General features: G+C 35.3%; 1 protein-coding gene across 1 annotated transcript; it reads right to left on the minus strand.

Moving 5' to 3' along the window:
• Positions 1 to 11,572: 11,572 nt before the first annotated feature.
• On the minus strand, positions 11,573 to 15,041 carry LOC100913195 (olfactory receptor 11H6-like). The gene is made up of 2 exons (XM_012544172.1): positions 15,017 to 15,041; positions 11,573 to 12,525 (listed from the first exon to the last, which is right to left on the minus strand). Exons 1-2 carry the CDS (start codon positions 15,039 to 15,041, stop codon positions 11,573 to 11,575), a joined length of 978 nt encoding a protein of 325 aa, XP_012399626.1.
• Between the last annotated feature and the right edge of the window lie 1,921 nt (positions 15,042 to 16,962).

Below are 16,962 nucleotides of genomic sequence, written 5' to 3' on the forward strand. Positions count from 1 at the left end.
TTTTTAATATTTTTTCATTTAATTCTCATAACAATCATTCAAGGTAGGTGTTATCCCCATTTTATCAATAAAGAATCTGAGACTGCTAAGAGGAAGATATTTAGAATTTTCCTATCTAAATAATCACTCTTTTTATTGTAATCTCCTTGAGGGCTGGACTGTTTTTGCCTCTCTTAGTATTTCCAGGATTTAGCACAGTGTTATGTACTTAACTGCTATTTAATAAATGCTTGTTGATTTGTTGTTGAATAAACAAATTGATTCTTAGAAGGAAAGCTGTGGGAAATCTGCAGAGCACACTAAAATTTTGCTATGATTTTTCACAAACCTTCATGATTGACAGTATCAAAGGCCTTAATCAGGTGGATGAATGTTGTATAAAGACCTCTGTTTTTCTCCTGGGCTTTCTTATAGAATTGCTAGCCAGCAAACATCATATCAACCATTCTTCCACCTTTTCTTTTTTTTATGCTAGTTACAAATATTCAACTAATTTTTGATTGTTTTTTAAAAATAACAATAATTTTTTATTTTTCAAAATACACGCAAAGATAGTTTTCAACATTCACCCTTGAAAAACTCTGTGTTCCAATTTTTTCTTGCTTTTTCTCCAGCTTTCTCCTCCCCTTGACAGAAAATAATCCAATATAGGTTAAATGTGTTCAATTCTTCTAAACGTTTTCCCACATTTATCATATTGAACAAGAAAAATCATAACAAAAGAAAAAAAAAGAAATAATAAAACAAGCAAGCAAATAACAACAAAGACAAAAGATAAAAATACTATGTTGTGATCCACATTCAGTCTTCATAGTCCTCTTTCTGGATGAGAATGGCTCTCTCCATCACAAGACTATTGGAACTGTCCTGAATCAAGTTATCATTGAAAAGAGCCAGTCCATTACAGTTGATCATCACATAATCTTGTAGTTGCTGTGAACAATGTTCACCTGGTTCTATTCACTTCACTTAGCATCAGTTCATGTAAGTCTCTTCAGGCCTTTCTGACAGTAGTGGACTCATCATTTCTTATAGAACAATAATGTTCCTTTAAATTCATATACCATAACTTATCCAGTCATTTCCTGACTGATGGGCATCCACTCTGTTTCCAATTCCTTGTCACTACAAAAAGGGCTTCTACATTTTTTTTTGCATGTGGATCTTTTTATTTTTTTATGATCTCTTTGGGATACAGTAGAGACACTGCTGAATCAAAGGGTATAAACAGTTTTATAGCCCTTTGGGTATAGTTTCATGTTTTTCTCCATAATGGTTGGATTAGTTCACAACTCTACAATGTATTAGTGTCTCAGTTTTCCTATATCTCCTCCAACATTTAGTGTTATTTTTTCCTGGCATTTTAGCTAATCTGAGAGGTGTGAAGTCTCACCCCTTTCTGAAGCTATAATAGCTCTCAGGTAGATGATTATCTTCCAGGTGACAGATCAGGTTATTAAGGAGGACTCTGGCAAGAATCTTGCCAGCAATGATTAAAGAGAGATGCCTCTATCATTGCCACAGGACAATGTTTCCATTTCCTTTACAGGTATAGGCAATGGAGGCATCCTTGATATCTTGGGGGAGAACCTCCTCTTGCATATGTCAGTTGCTGTACAAGCAGTGGACCCCATGCCTTGTGGATCTATGCTGGGATGAAAACAGTGACAGAATCATTACTACAAAACAGGAGCCTAATGGCATTGAGTTTCTCTTATTCAGTTTGAAGTTTATTTAGGGAGGGAATGACTTTAACCTGAAGTATATGATCAATGGCTAAAGCATTGGTTGATGACTGTTGAGAACATAGTGAAAATGTTCAGCTCATTTCTCTGGGATCATGTACTTATCATTGATCATTGTGACTCCATTAGCCACATCAGCTGAGTACCAGAGGTCTTTGGCCTATAGTCTTCAGATTACTGTAAAAGCACTTGGGATTATTGCTATTGCTGTAAAACTGAATCTCATCTACCTTCTTTTTGAACTAAAATCTTGCATCACTCTAAGTTTAACTTGTACTTTTTTATTTGATATTTTATTTTTCCCAGTTACACATAAAACAAATTTTAGACATTTTTTTTAAAAGGTTGAGTTCCAGATTCTCTTCTTCCCTCCCCCACTCATTGAGAGGGCACATAAGAAGTTATTCAAAACATTTTTAATAAAAGTCACATAAAAGAAAATATAAATTCCCTCCTCTAAAAACCACAAGAAAAATGAATTTTAAAAAAGTAAGCTTCAATATGTATTCAAACATAATTAGTTCTTTTTCTGGGTATGGATAGCATTTTTCATTCTAAGTTCTTCAGAATAATCTTGGATTATTGTATTACTGAGAATAGCAAAGTCATTCACAGCTGATCATCCCAGAACACTGCTATTACTTTATACCCAGTACATTCCACTTTGCATGAGCTCATGAAAGACTTTCCAGGTTTTCCTGAGAGCATTCTGCTCATCAGTTCTCATAGAACAATTGTATATCATCATAATCACACATCACAATTTATTTAGCCATTCCCCAATTGATAGATATTCTCTCAATTTCCAACTCTTTGCACTTAGAAATGAGATGTTATAAATATTTTTGGACAAATAAGTGTTTTTCCTTTTAAAATTTTTTTGGGACACTTGCCTAGTTGTGGTACCTTGTTAGGTCAAAAGGTATTGCACTTTACTTCTGATGGAGTTAAGTAATAATCTTTTAGAAATGAATGAGTTGTCCTGATGACAAATTCTATGGAGTTTTCATTTTTCATTTAGCAGCTGCTGAATTTCCTCATTGTATTTGTCAAATTAATCCAAATGTTTATGTGTTCTGGTCCAGATGAACAAATATGGTATTATAATCTAGTCCTTGAAAGTTACTCTCTACTTTTCTGCTCCCCTGTTGCTATGTGATGACTCCTTTTTTTCTGTGGTTTTCTGTGGTTCAGCAATACATTGTTCACAGATGGAGAAGTGCTCTAATCTGTTGATGTTGAGTTTCCCCAATAGTTGTTTTGCCTTGGGGTTAACTGCCAATGGTTAGCTTGGAGAAGATAAGTCTGTGATTGGTCCAGCATATTGCCTTTATCTCTTTCACATCTTGCCTGTTCTTCTCTTTAAAATGATGTAATCTATTAAATGCTAGTGCTTGTTATGAGGGTGCATCCATGACATATTTTGGATTAAGTAAGCAGAAGACAGTGTTGGTGATGAGAAGGCCATGAGACATAAAAATCTTCAATGGTAAGTGACTATTGCTGTTGCTGTTCTTCACAAGGACAACCAACCATGTCTGATAGTCTGTGCATACATTGGCATTAAAGTCACCCACAATTACAAGCTTGTTCTCTTTCAGTACATTGATGATGAAGATCTTCAGGTCTTCATGAAATTTTTTTTTTTTTTGACTTCTTCAGGATTTGTCATGGTGGAGCATACACAATGATGATGGTGGCATGGCACTTTCCTGCAAATAGCATTTGCATTATCATGAAACTGTCATTCATTTCATTTAGGAGGCATATGAACTTGCTGGCTAAATTAGATCTGGTTTTGAAACTTGCACTAATTTCATGAACCTCCTCATTACACTAGCCACTTCAGAAAATCATATATCCAGCTTTGATGTCACTAAGTTGGCTTTCATTTGCTAGTCTTGTTTCATTCAGGGATGCTATTTGGATGCTGAGGTCTTTCTCAAAAAAAGCAGTTCATCTTTCAGGTCTGCTGGATTTAATTTTGTCCATGAGCATATGTACTCACTGTTGATGGGTCTGATCTGGAAGAAGATCCAGCAAAGGAATATGAGAAAGAGTGGTCAGACAGAGGAGAAATAACATAGAGTATTATTATTGAAATCATGAGAAAAAGGATTGATCATTAATGTCAAAACTACAAAGAGTTCAAGAGAGATGAAGATTTAGAAAAGGTTATTAGTTTTGGAAATGGAGGCATTGACGGTAGACAGTCATCTTAAGGAGTTTAGCTATAAAAAGGAAAAAAGATATGGAATGGATAAATTAAGTAAGAGATTTTTGAAGATAGGAAAGATTGGAGCATGCATGAATATAGTAAATAAGAAGCAGATAGGGAAAGGTTGAAGATAAATGAGAGACTAAGGATGACAGCATGGGCATTCTTTTGGAGAAGATGGGACAAAATGGAATTACTTGTTAGCCTTGTCAAGGAGAAGGACTACCTCATAAAGTGAGATGGGTGATAAATGAGACAGATAGTAGCAGAAGGCACATGAGTTATCTGGATTGAGAAAGAAGGTAGACAAAAGAGTGCTTCGTTAATGGTCTCAATATTTTTAGTGAAATATGAGACAAGATTTTTAGCTGAGAGAGTCAGAGGAAGGATAAGCTATGAGAGGTTTGAGAAAGGATGGAAAATTAATTGTGGATAGTAATATATATATGTATATATATAGTGGTATGAATATATTAGGAGGATCACACCCATTTTTTAAAACAAGGTTTAGTTTAAAACAAGATGCCATACCATCAGATTAGGGAATCTAAGGGATTTGCATAAGAGAATTTACATAAGAGATTGCAATGTCCTCATATAATGGAAGGTTACTTCTTTATGCATGTTTTGACATTCCAGAAGCTATCAATGTCCTCAGAGGATTCAATAAGTTAGTCATGAAGTTCTCCCCATTAGATTACAACAGTTTTGATTTGATTAGTTTCAGTCAGCTATTTTATTTTTTTTTTTAATTTTTAACAAAAATTCTTTGTGAATCATGCTGGGAGGGAAAAATCAGAGCAAAAAACAAACAAACAAACAAAAAAAAAACCATAGGAGAGATAAAAAAAAACCCCAACAAAAAAGAAGTGAACACAGCATGTGTTAATTTACATTCAGTTTCCTTAGTTCTTTTTCTGGATACAGAGGGTACTTTCTGTAAAGTCTATTGGGATTGCTTTGAATACCTGAACCACTGAGAAGAACAAGTCTTTCATAGTTAATCCTTGCATATTCTTGCTATTATTGTGTACAATATATTCTGGTTTCGCTTGTTTTACTTAGTATCAGTTCATCTAAATCTTTTTCGGCCTTTCTAAAGTCAGCTTGTTCATCATTTTTTATAGAACAATAATATTCCACATTACCTTCAAATACACAACTTGTTCAACCATTATCCAATTGATGGGCATCTACTCATTTTCTAATTCTTTGCTATCACAAAAAGAGCTGCTACAAACATTCTTGCACATGTGGGTCCTTTCCTTTCCTTTCCTTTGTCATTTCCTTGGGATACAGACCCAGTAATGGCACTGGTGGGTCAAAAAGTATGCATAGTTTATTAGTCCAAATTGCACTTCAGAATTAGCCAGTTATTTTCAATTAGTTTAAGCAGTTATTTTATGTTGAATGAATGAATAATGACAGCAACAACAAATTTGTCCAATAATTCCTATATGTCAGGACTGTGCTAAGTTCTGGGAATAAAAATACAAAAAAGCTTATCTACTGTCAAAAAACTTATATTTTAAAAAGGGAAGTTAAGATTTATAGGGGAATATTGTCTGTGGAGTATAGAAACAAAATAGTAGGAAAATTGATTGACATATCCTTCTTAAGAATAACAGTATTGATTTCATTACAAAATTAGAGATGGAAAAGGGGAGCACATAAGTCTATACTGACTGCATTTGAGACAAAGAGATAAGTGTGCAAACTAATTTCCAGTGTGTTCAATAAGCAATATAACATTAAATCTAGGAAAAATAAATGTATTGTTTCATGATGAATATTTGAATTTAATTTCAAATAATGTGATTTAGTTATTACATTTATAAATCTGGGTAAAAGAAGTGTCTTATTTTAGGGAATCATTCGCAAGACATCCAATACAAAGAGAATTTCTAAGTATCAGAAGTCTCAATGATTTTAATGAGATATGAATTTTTTTGAATGATGAAAGGAAAATTATGCTAAAACCAGAAGATTTAATTAAATTCCCTAAAATAGCACTTCAAAAATAAAAAAATGCTAATTTAGAACTAAATAACACAAATCCTTAAAAAAATGCAGGAATACTACTATCTATATTCCCAAAACATCAAAAAAAAAAAAAAAAAAAAAAAAAAAAAGGAAAAGGACTTACTCATACAAGAATATTTATAGCAGCCCATAAATTGGGGAATGGCTAAACAATCTATGGTATATGATTATGATAGAATATTATTATAGTATAAGAAATGACAAGCAGGATGATTTCAGAAAAACCTGGAAAGATGAACGATACAAAGTGAAGCGGGCAAACTAGGAGAATGAACACGTAATATTAACAGTGTAGAGTGATCAACTGTGAATAACAGCTATCAGCTATACAATGATCCAAGACAATCCCATAGGACTAATATCCTTGAGAGAGAGAACTTATATTGTCTGAATATAAACTGAAGCATGCTGCTTTCCTGCTTCCCTTTCTCTCTCCTTCCCTCCCTCCTTCCCTTTCAGTTCCTTCCTTTCTCCCTCCCTTCTTCCTTCTTTCTTTCCTCCCTCCCTCCCTTCCTGCCTCCCTCCCTCCCTCCCTCCTCCCTTCCCTCCTTCCTTCCTTCCTTCCTTCTCTCCTTCCCTCCTTCTCTCCTTTCCTCCTTCCTTCCTTCTCTTTTTCCCTTCCTCCCTTCCTTTCCTCCCTTCCTCCCCTCCTCTCCTCCTTCCCTTCCTCCTTTCCTCCACTGCTCTCCTCCTTCCCTTCCTCCTTTCCTCCACTGCTCTCCTCCTTCCCTTCCTTTCTCCCTCCTTCCCTCCCTTCTTCCTTCCTTTCTCCCTCCTTCCCTCCCTTCTTCCTTCCTTTCTTCTTCCCTCCCTTCTTCCCTTCTTCCTCCATTCCTTCCCTCCCTTCTTCCTTCCCTTTCTTCTTCCCTCCCTTCTTCCCGTCTTCCCTCCATTCCTTCCTCTCTTCCTCCCTTCCCTCCTTTCTTCTCTCCTCCCTCCCTTCTCTCTGTCTCTCCTGTTATAGGCCAGAACTATGAACTTGAAAAAAGGATTCTTCCAAGGTGCTAATTCAGTGGAATTGATGATACAATGGTTATCTAGTTTAGCATGGTGATGAATAGTTCTCTAAGTTCAGTATGATTGATTTAATCTTACAACAAATAATGGTTTCCTAGTGATATAATGATTGGTTTCTACTCAGTGTAGAGCATATAAACTGGGAGCCTCAGCCAGATTCAGAGCTAGAGAAGACAAAAGGATTCGAGTCAGGAGCTCAAGCTCTCGGAGCCAAGGAGAGAGATTCATTTCCATCTTCATCAGCACTGTGGTGGCAGGCCTGTCCTTCTTAGATTCTCCACTGAAATCAAGACTCTGGAAGGCCTCTAAGAAAGCTAGCTGAAGTCCCAGGCAAGGAGACAAAACTTTGAAGGAGATAATAAAAGGATTTGGATTTTAACACCTGGCTATTCTTGTGGTGATTAATCTGCCGAAAAGAAGGCTGCCCCAAAGATCACCAGAAAATTCAATAAGAACATTACACCCTCCCTCTCTCCTCCTTCCTTCTTTCCTTCCTTCCTTCCCTTCTTCCTTCCTTCCTTCCTTCCTTCCTTCCTTCCTTCCTTCCTTCCCTCCTTCCTTCCCTCCTTCCTTCCTTCCTTCCTTCCTTCCTTCCTTCCTTCCTTCCTTCCCTCCTTCCTTCCCTCCTTCCTTCCTTCCTTCCTTCCTTCCTCCTTCCTTCCCTCCTTCCTTCCTTCCTTCCTTCCCTCCTTCCTTCCCTCCTTCCTTCCTTCCTTTCTTCCCTCCTTCCTTCTTTTCTTCCCTCTTTCCTCCCTTCCTTCCCTCTTTCCTCCCTCCCTCCTTCCTTCCTTCCTTCCTTCCTTCCTTCCTTCCTTCCTTCCTTCCTTCCTTCCTTCCTTCTTTCCTTCTTTCCTTTCTTCCTTTTTCATCTTTTCTTCCTTTCTTTTTCTTTCATTCATTTTTAGAAATTTGAGTCTTCTTGTACTAATGACTAAGATGGAAATGTTTTACATGATTCCACATGTATAAACTATATTGGATTAATTATTATCTCAGGGAGGAAGTGAGGGATGGAATGAAGAATGAACTTTGGAACTAAAAACCTAAAAAAATCCAAGTGTTAAAAATTTGTTTTAACATGTTATTGAAAAAATATAAATAAAATGATGGAACAATCATAAATAAATAAAATAAATAGATAAAGTAATAGATAAAAAATCCAAAGTGGGTCAAAACCTTATCTATCAAGAGAATCTAGTTGTTGAGTTGGGTATAACAAAGAAACAAATGGGTCAAGGACTTTTTTCAGTTAAGGCAAAGAAAAAACTGAAAGAATTATTTTAAATATTTCCTATTTGGACTATAAATTCCTTGAGAACAAGAATCATCCCTTATATAAATTTTGTATTTCCTCCAATGCCTAGCACAATACTCTGTACTCAAGTAGGAGGATAGTTATTAGACCTATGATTTCACTGGCTTAGGGAGCTTGAGGGTAAGGCAAACCCCTTTAACTAATACAGTTCCCATAGAGAAGATTTTATTTGCAATTTATGTTCTGAGTTATTGAGAGCATTGAAATATTAATTCTTTTGCTCAATGTCACACAACCATGTTACATTAGTAGAAGCAATACTTGAACTCAGGTCATATTAGCTTCAAGGTTGGCTTTCTGTCCCCTGTTACATTGCCTCTGCACAGAAGTAAATGTTTTAGTAAATGGGGGTGGTGGTACAACGGGGGAAGAGAACAAGCATGTTTTAATCACCTACTATGTAACAAGCCCTGTTCTAAGCCCTTTATGAATATTATCTCAGATTTTAATAAACCCATGAGATAGGTGCTTCTGTTGTTCAAGAATTCAGTCATATCCAGCTCTTTGTGAACCTGTGAACCAGTAAGTTCATAGGATTTTCTTGGCAAAGACACTGTAGTAGTTTTCTCTCTTCTTCTTTTGTGGATTAAGAGAAAAAAGGTCAAGTGACTTGTCCAGGATCACACAGCTAGTTAAATGAGGCCAAATTTGAACTCAGATTTTCTTGACTTTAGGTCTAGCACTCTATCTTCTGTGCCAACAGCTGCCCTTGTTGAATAAAAGAAAGGGAGAACAAAAGGAAAAAAGCAAAAAACAAAAGCAAGCAAGTTAGAAAGAATAAGTCAACTAGTGTGGTACTAAGAAATGAAGATCTTTGGTTCATTGTCACTACTGGTTGTCAGTGTAATGAAGAATCATGAAAAGAAAAATAGTTTCTAAGCATCTCAGACCCAAATGTTATTGTTCATCTTTCTAAGCAATAATTCTTTTGTACTTTTTAATCTAGAAAACAGTCAGGGGTGCTTAGCTCAATCTGAGGGCTGCCAATTAAGAAGCAGAAATAAAAACCAAAGTCCAGGTTCACAGACCTTGATTTGGAATCAGAATCCAGAAGCCTGGCATCATTTCTCTCTTTTCTTTTGGATAATGTACCACATCTAGTTGATGTGATTAACAGTTTTTAGGGAATAATTATCCTTTGGATTAAGAGCTAAAGATAAAATGAAATCTGTTATTTCTCTTTGTAAACCTTAAAAAACTATTTAAATGTAAACTATTGTAATGAACGTATTAATAAAAAGATAGCTATAAGGTGATTGCTTGGAGGGAGGAAGAGAGATGACTCTTGGAAATTCACTTGCTAGATATCAGTTTTGAAGGATGAAGGATGTGCTTCACAACATTCTGTAGGAAACCATGGCATCTTTCTGGCACCTCTCATTCATTATTTAGCAGAAGAAGAATCTACATTGTTGTGCTGAATGCACCTGAGTATTCTCAGAGAGCTAATATATAGTCCTGAGCCCTCACAGTGTGTTATCAGTTCCCAAATAGATAAGAACCCCAATCATGCTTTAGTTATCTCTAAAGGGGTAAATAATAAATAGCTTTACAGAAGAACAGGCACCTTTGAAGGTCTGGCTCACAGCAGTTGCACAGAAATAGTAATTATACTGGCTTGCATGAGTTGCCTGTTCTCTCCTGCATCACCCTTCCCCACTTCCTCATATTTCCCTTTCCACTCATATTATGATGATATTCCTTGACTGAGCCTGGAGACAAGGTCATGTGGCAAATGTAAGCTACAAGATTCTCTCCTCTCCTAGATCTTGATAGGAATGTGCTATTTTACATGGGATCCAATTTATGTGTCATATTAGTGAATACTATTAATTCTTAGATTCTCTTCAATAAGCTTAGTGGCTATGCTGCATTTCCCTTGGGACTGTATCCTTTCTTTCTTTTTTCAAATTTATTATTCATTTAAAATAGTTTTTTCTTCTTAAACTTTTGAGTTTCACATTCTCTCTCTCCTTCCCATTTCTTCCCCCACTTAGTGAAAAGGCAAGAAATATGATATTAACTATATGTGTAAAATCAAACAACACATTTCCATATTAGCCATATTACAAAAAAGTAAGAGAAATAAAATGAGAAATTATAGTTCAATTTTCACTGAGAATTATCAATTCTCTCTCTGGAGATGGATAGCATTTTTCCTCTATCATGACCCCTTTGGAACAGTCTTGAATCATTGTATTGAACAGAGTAGCAAAATCTTTTACAATTGATAATCAGCACAAACACTGCTCTTATGACACAATGATCTACTGGTTTTTTTTCACATCATTTTGCTTCAGTTCATATAGTTCTTATCATGGTTTTCTAAAACTACTCTCCTTATCTTTTCAATTTTTCTTTCAATTAACTGTGAGATCATGGGATGCAATATGACATGCTTGGTAGCAAGACACATTTTTACATTTAATTTTTATTTTTCTCAATTACATGTAAACAAAACATTTTTGTAACATTAAAAAAAGTTTGAATTATGTATTCTTTCTCTCCCCCCTCCTTAAGAAAGCAAGCAATTTGATATGTATGTGCAATAATGCAAAACTTTTCCATATCAGCTATGTTGCAAAATAAAATGCAGTGCCCAACCCCCCCCCCAAATAATAAATAAATAAAAAGAATATGCTTTAATGTGTTTTCAGATTCCATCAGTTCTTTCTCTGGAGATGAATAGCATTTTTTATCTTAAGTCTTTTGGAATTGACTTGGATCATTGTATTGCAGAGAAGAGCTAAGTCATGCACAGTTGATCTTGGTACAATATTGTTATTACTGTATACAATGTTCTCCTGGTTCTGCTCATTTCACTTTATGAACACATGAACTAATGTTCATGTAATCCTTTTCTGGTTTTTATGAAAGAATCCTGCTCATCATTTCTTTTAGCATAATAGTATTCCATCCTAATCATATGCCACTTGTTCAGTCATCCCTACCTAATGAGTATCCCCTTGATTTCCAATTTTTTCCCTCCACAAAAAGAGCTATTATAAATATTATAAACAAATAAATATTATAAACACATAGGAATTTTTCCTTTTTTAAAGTCTCTATTGAGACTGTGGAAACATGAAATTTAAAAAAAAATTACATAGGATGAAAAGACATGGGTGGATTGTGATCTGCAATAGTAGATGAATTATGAGATTTTAGTTCCTTCAAAGTATTGAAGCAGAGTCAAAGAGTAATATAATAGTCATCTTACCTTTCAAATAACTCTCATGAAATCTGGTTAATTTTCAATTTTTCTAGGACTTTCCTCAGGGCATTTTTCATGTCTTTGTTGCGTAGACTGTAGATTAGAGGGTTTAAGAGTGGAGTTATTACTGAGTACACCAGCGTGACAATCTTCTGCATTCCAGCTGGATTTCCAGATGTTGGGCTTACATACATTACCATGAGGGTGCCATAGAACAGAGACACGACCACCAGATGGGATCCACATGTGGAGAAGGCTTTACGTCGTCCAGCACCAGAGGGAACACGTAGCACAGCTCGGAGAACTAGGGTGTAGGATCCAAGGATGGAGAGGAAGGGTCCAAAAATAATCATGGAGTTAAAAGTATAGCAGATGAGCTTAATAGCAGGAGCAGGGACACAGGTGAGTGCAAATAATGGGCCTGGGTCACAGACAAAGTGATCGATGATGTTAGGGCCACAGAAAGGCAGTTGAGATATAAGAATAATGGGAACTGGATAACAAAGAAATCCACTCACCCAACAGGCAGCTATCAGGGTGACACAGAACTTCCCTGTCATGATGGTGGGGTAGTGTAGTGGTCTGCAGATGGCTAGGTACCGATCATATGCCATGACTGATAGAAAGAAACACTCAGTAGTACCCAGGGAGAAAAAGAAGTAGAACTGGAAGAAGCATCCAGAGAAAGAGATGGTCTTGGTCTCAGATAGAAAGTTGGCCAACATGTTGGGAACAGTAGAAGAAACATACCATATTTCAAGGAAAGCAAAGTTCCCCAAGAGGATGTACATGGGTGTGTGGAGTTGCTTGTCCCATTTCACTGCGGAGACAATGGCTCCATTTCCCAACAAAGTCAGAATGTAAATCACTAAGATCAAGGAGAAGAGGAGATTCTGCATTTCCCTGTGACCAGAAAAACCCAGGAGGACAAACTCAGTCACAGTGTGTGTGATTGACCTGTTAGGTTCCAAAACTGTAGAAAAGACAGACAAAAATGACACAAACTATCTTGTTGCCAAGTAAGAAATCTAAGAAAGTTTAAATTTCATGGGAAAGCACAATGGTCCATTCTGAAACTAGATGTCCTGTGCTTAGCAGTTATAGGACATACCCTAGTGGAGGGAATAGCATCAGAATTAAATAGGTTTCTGCTTAATCTGAAGGCAAACAGGTATCAATCCAGATTTATTCCCAAATAGTGCCACTTGTACCTGAATTCTGGGGGGACACATACAATACTCACCTCTTGGCTGTCTTTACACAATTTTGTTAGGTGCACTAGCAGAACACATTTCGTGTGCATATAGGACATATACACAGGAATCTAAGACCATCAGAGTTCATAGTATCATAGATTTAAAGCTATAAGGGACCTTTGAAGTCATCTTGTGCAATGATCTCATTTTTCAACTAAGGAAACTGGGGAATGACGTAGGGGTTTAAGTGACTTGTCCAAGGATAGATGAGTAATAGGTTGCTTAGCAGGTATTCAAATCTAGGTCTTTTGATTCCCCCATCCAGGACTCTTTTCATGGTCATGCTCCCTCAAGAGTCTTAGCTGTTTATTTTGCATGGAAATAATCTATACTCACATCTTGGTAAGAGTTACTCTCAGTAACACTAGGCCTTTTATTACTGTTTCTGCTGCTTAAATATTCTGACTGAATGAAGCTTCAGTGCAGAAGAAAATACTTGTGCCTTCATCTAATGAAACAGTTCTATCTGCTCACTTTCCATCTCTGAAAACTTGCTTCAGTGCTTAGTATACTGTGGGGGCATTATTTTGAAACAAAGACTATTTCATTCTTTATGACTCCTGTTTCTTTAAATTTTAATAGATTTGTTCTTTAGTGTCAATATTCCTTATAAATGGATAATAATGTATCAAATTTCTTTTAGTTTGAAACAAGACAGATCTTGAAGTTGAAATCACAATGACGTTTGTTTTTCCTGATATTTGTAGCCAGTATTACCTACAGAGATTCCTTCCACTATCACCACATTTGAATATGAAGGAAGAACATCAATGTTAGCACCTTCAGATGAATCTATATATGATATTTTGTTAAAACTAGAGATAACCATACTGCAACTCCTGTTTCAGCCATTAAAACTAATCACGTCTTTTCATTTTTCTTAAGACATTCATTCCTATTTTGTTGTTAGTCCTTCATTTTTAAAGATCAAAAGAATGATGTCTAAGTTGAGTGTGAATTGGATTTAAGCAAGGCAGAGTTTTGCTAAGTTATATGTCTTGCTTTCTCTTCCAGAATTATTAAAGTCCAATGTTAGGACAAAGGTCAGAATTCTAGATCATGGCCTAGAATGCAGTGGATGATCTTGGTGTATTTGGACCAAACTAAGCATTTCACAGTACCTGCTTTAGCTGACTTCATGGCTGTTGGAATAGATTGTTTGCATCCCAATGCTTGGGGAAAACATCCATTTAATTATTGACAGGTTTAAGGCCTGTCAGTTACACTCAGCATGGTTTAGGCCATCTGTTGAAATAATTTACTGGGCATAGCCTCTGTGCCTGCTAGTTTCTTGGTGCTATAGGTGAGAAGTGAGTGAAGGTGGGCATTCTTAAAAGGGCTTGGCAAGCTCTCACACCAGAGGTGCTAATCTCTCTGAACATCCCATATACTGCCACTCTTATTTTACTTGAATAATGAAAAAGGAGAAATAAGTTTTTTTTTTTTTTTTAGAATAAACTCAAAAAAGTAGGTTACATTTGTCTATGTTAGAAACATGGACATTCCAAAGTCTATATGAATATACTTACCATTCATTTATCAAACATTTATTAAGAACCTACAGTGTGTAAAGCACTATAGCATTGAGGAATATATATATATTTATATACCCCCTCCATCCCCTCCCACCCATTCTCTCCCCCGCCCCAAACACAACTTAGCTAAGACTTGGTCCCAGTCTCCATGAAGGTTACAAAAATAGAAATGACCAGATCTGGAAAGGTGAGAAGTACAATATAAAAATATCTGAGAAAATTTTCATTAAATAATGGAAAGACAGAAATCAGAACCTATGGGACAAAATACATATCAATAACAAACATGTAAAATATGGGTTTACAATACTGAATGTTATCACAGAATCACAAAATTGAGAGTTGGAAGAGACTTCAGTATGCAACTAGTAAAATCCATGCAAAAAAGGAATCTCTACTATAACCTACCTAGCAACTAATCAGTCAGAATCTGCTTGAAGACCTCTAAGAAAGGGAAAAGAAAAATTGTTTGGATATCAGAGGCAATGGCGGCTACGTTATTTCAGACATTTTATATGTTCAAACTTAATTTATTCCAGTATAATCATAAAAGCAAATTTAGTTGTTTGTAGTATTTAATATTGTTTACAACAAAGCAATAAAACATATTGTTTAATCTTACATTAATCCTCAGACAAAATAACAGAATGTTTTGTGTAACATGCTCACTTACCAAAATTCATCCTTTTGTCTTCCATAAAATCTGTAGAGATGAAGAGTGGTGCTATTTTGTACTTGTTTCAATCTGGAGCAAACATAGAAGAATAGTATTTTCAAGATGAGTATACTTTTGAAATTATGTTAAATATTAGTTTTTTTTTCAATGAGAAGAGTACATGGCTCAGTTGATATGATTTTTCATAATAGTGGAAAAATTTTCAAATAGATTTAATTCAAATCTGTATAACATGCAAAAAAAATACTGTGTTTAAATAGGTAGTATTATGTTAGTGGAATGGGCTTTGGACTTAAAGTTGAATGATGTGGGTTTAAGTCAGTTTTCTCTTTTGCAAAATGAAAATAAAAATAGCTATGCTTCATTACTTCATAGGATTGTGAGAAAAATAAATTATAAAGCATATGTAAATATGAAGTTTTATTTAAATAATGGGGCTTTACTAACAAATTCTAAATTCCAAAAAAGTCATTCAATTATCTTAGAAATTAGACATGCATTTAACCTAGTACAGTATTAAAATGTAGAAAAAGAACTTTTCATACTTTTCAAGATAAGATTCAGGTAAGAAAGAACACTATGCTTTCATGATTAAATCTCAGTTAGAAAAGTAAATAGTTTTTGTGACTCTGAGTTATTTTTTATCTCTGAGTTATTTTCCTTAACTATCTAATGGGGATAAAAATATCTGTTTTGCTTCTCTTGCAAGGTCCTTCAGAGAACAAGATGTATAAGCATATAGTTAAGAAATTTCACTTTTCTATCCCTTACCTTTCCCACTTTGTTTATTCAGGGAACTGAGACAGTTCTTTAAATCTACAATTAGATCCCAGGAGTTGTTATTTTCCCCAGTTATGCCAGTTTGAATGTGAACAAGTTCTTTTTCCAATTAGATAAATTAACCCAGGGTAGGAAGTTTTCAAAATGAACTTTGTTGGGAAACCAGTAAAACATAAGCTACTCTAGTAGGGTGTAAGCTTTATTAGAATAGGAACAATGAAATTTTTATCATTTCTGGTGGAGTTCAAAGTCAATAAGCATTTATCAAATACCCATTATATGGGAATTTTGCTAAGAGATGGAGGGACACAAAGAAATGGAAAAAAATACAATAGTCCTTTCTCTCAAGAACTCATAATCTAACAGGAAATACAAAATACAAATAACTATGTGCAAATTATATATATATATATATATATATATATATATATGGACAATTAGAAGTAATCTCAGAGGGAAAGTATTAAGATTAAGGAAGACTGGGAAAGGTTTCTTGAAGAAAGTAGTTTAAGCTGAGACTTGAAGTCAGGGAAGCCAAGAAGTAGAGATGAATTGGCTCCTTCTTAAGAATGGAGTACCAGAACTCTGCTGGGGCAGTCGTTGAAGATCAGTTCAGTCTCTGTTATGCTTTTATAGGCAAGGCCATGCATATAGTTGGCACTTCATAGCATTCATTATTGAATATAATTATTTAAGCATGGAAACATATGAGTTTACAGAACAAAGATATCAGCTTGCTGGCTCATCTTATGGGACCCCCAGCTTGTTTCCTTGTCTGGAGACATTGCATCAAACATCTTTCTTTTCTTTTCTTTTTTTTTTTTTTTTGCTTTTCTTAGCTAGCTTTATTTTTTAATGGTATTTTATTTTTTTCCAAATACATGTAACGATAGTTTTCAACATTCATTTCGTAAAATTTTGTGTTCTAAAATTTTCTCCCTTCCTCCCTTCCCTCCCCCCTCCTCAAGACAGTAAGCAATTTGATAAAGGTTTAAATATTTACAATTCTTTTAAACATATTATCATGTTGAGCAAGAAAAATCAGGCCAAAAGAAAAAAATACCATGAGAAACAAACAAACAGACAAAAAGGTGAAAATATTACAAACATCCCTTTTAATTCTTTGGTGCTTAACCTCTCTGACTCTCTCCTTTGGCTGTTCT

Source organism: Sarcophilus harrisii, chromosome 2, assembly GCF_902635505.1.
Source record: "Sarcophilus harrisii chromosome 2, mSarHar1.11, whole genome shotgun sequence".
Taxonomy (NCBI): Eukaryota; Metazoa; Chordata; class Mammalia; order Dasyuromorphia; family Dasyuridae; genus Sarcophilus; species Sarcophilus harrisii.

Excerpts from the sequence above, each read along its gene's own strand:
- LOC100913195 (XM_012544172.1), bottom strand. The coding sequence starts at position 15,041 with ATGGAAGACAAAAGGATGAATTTTG. Across the intron at positions 12,526-15,016 it reads AGACAAAAGGATGAATTTTG|TTTTGGAACCTAACAGGTCA; the intron begins GTAAGTGAGCAT and ends TCTTTTCTACAG.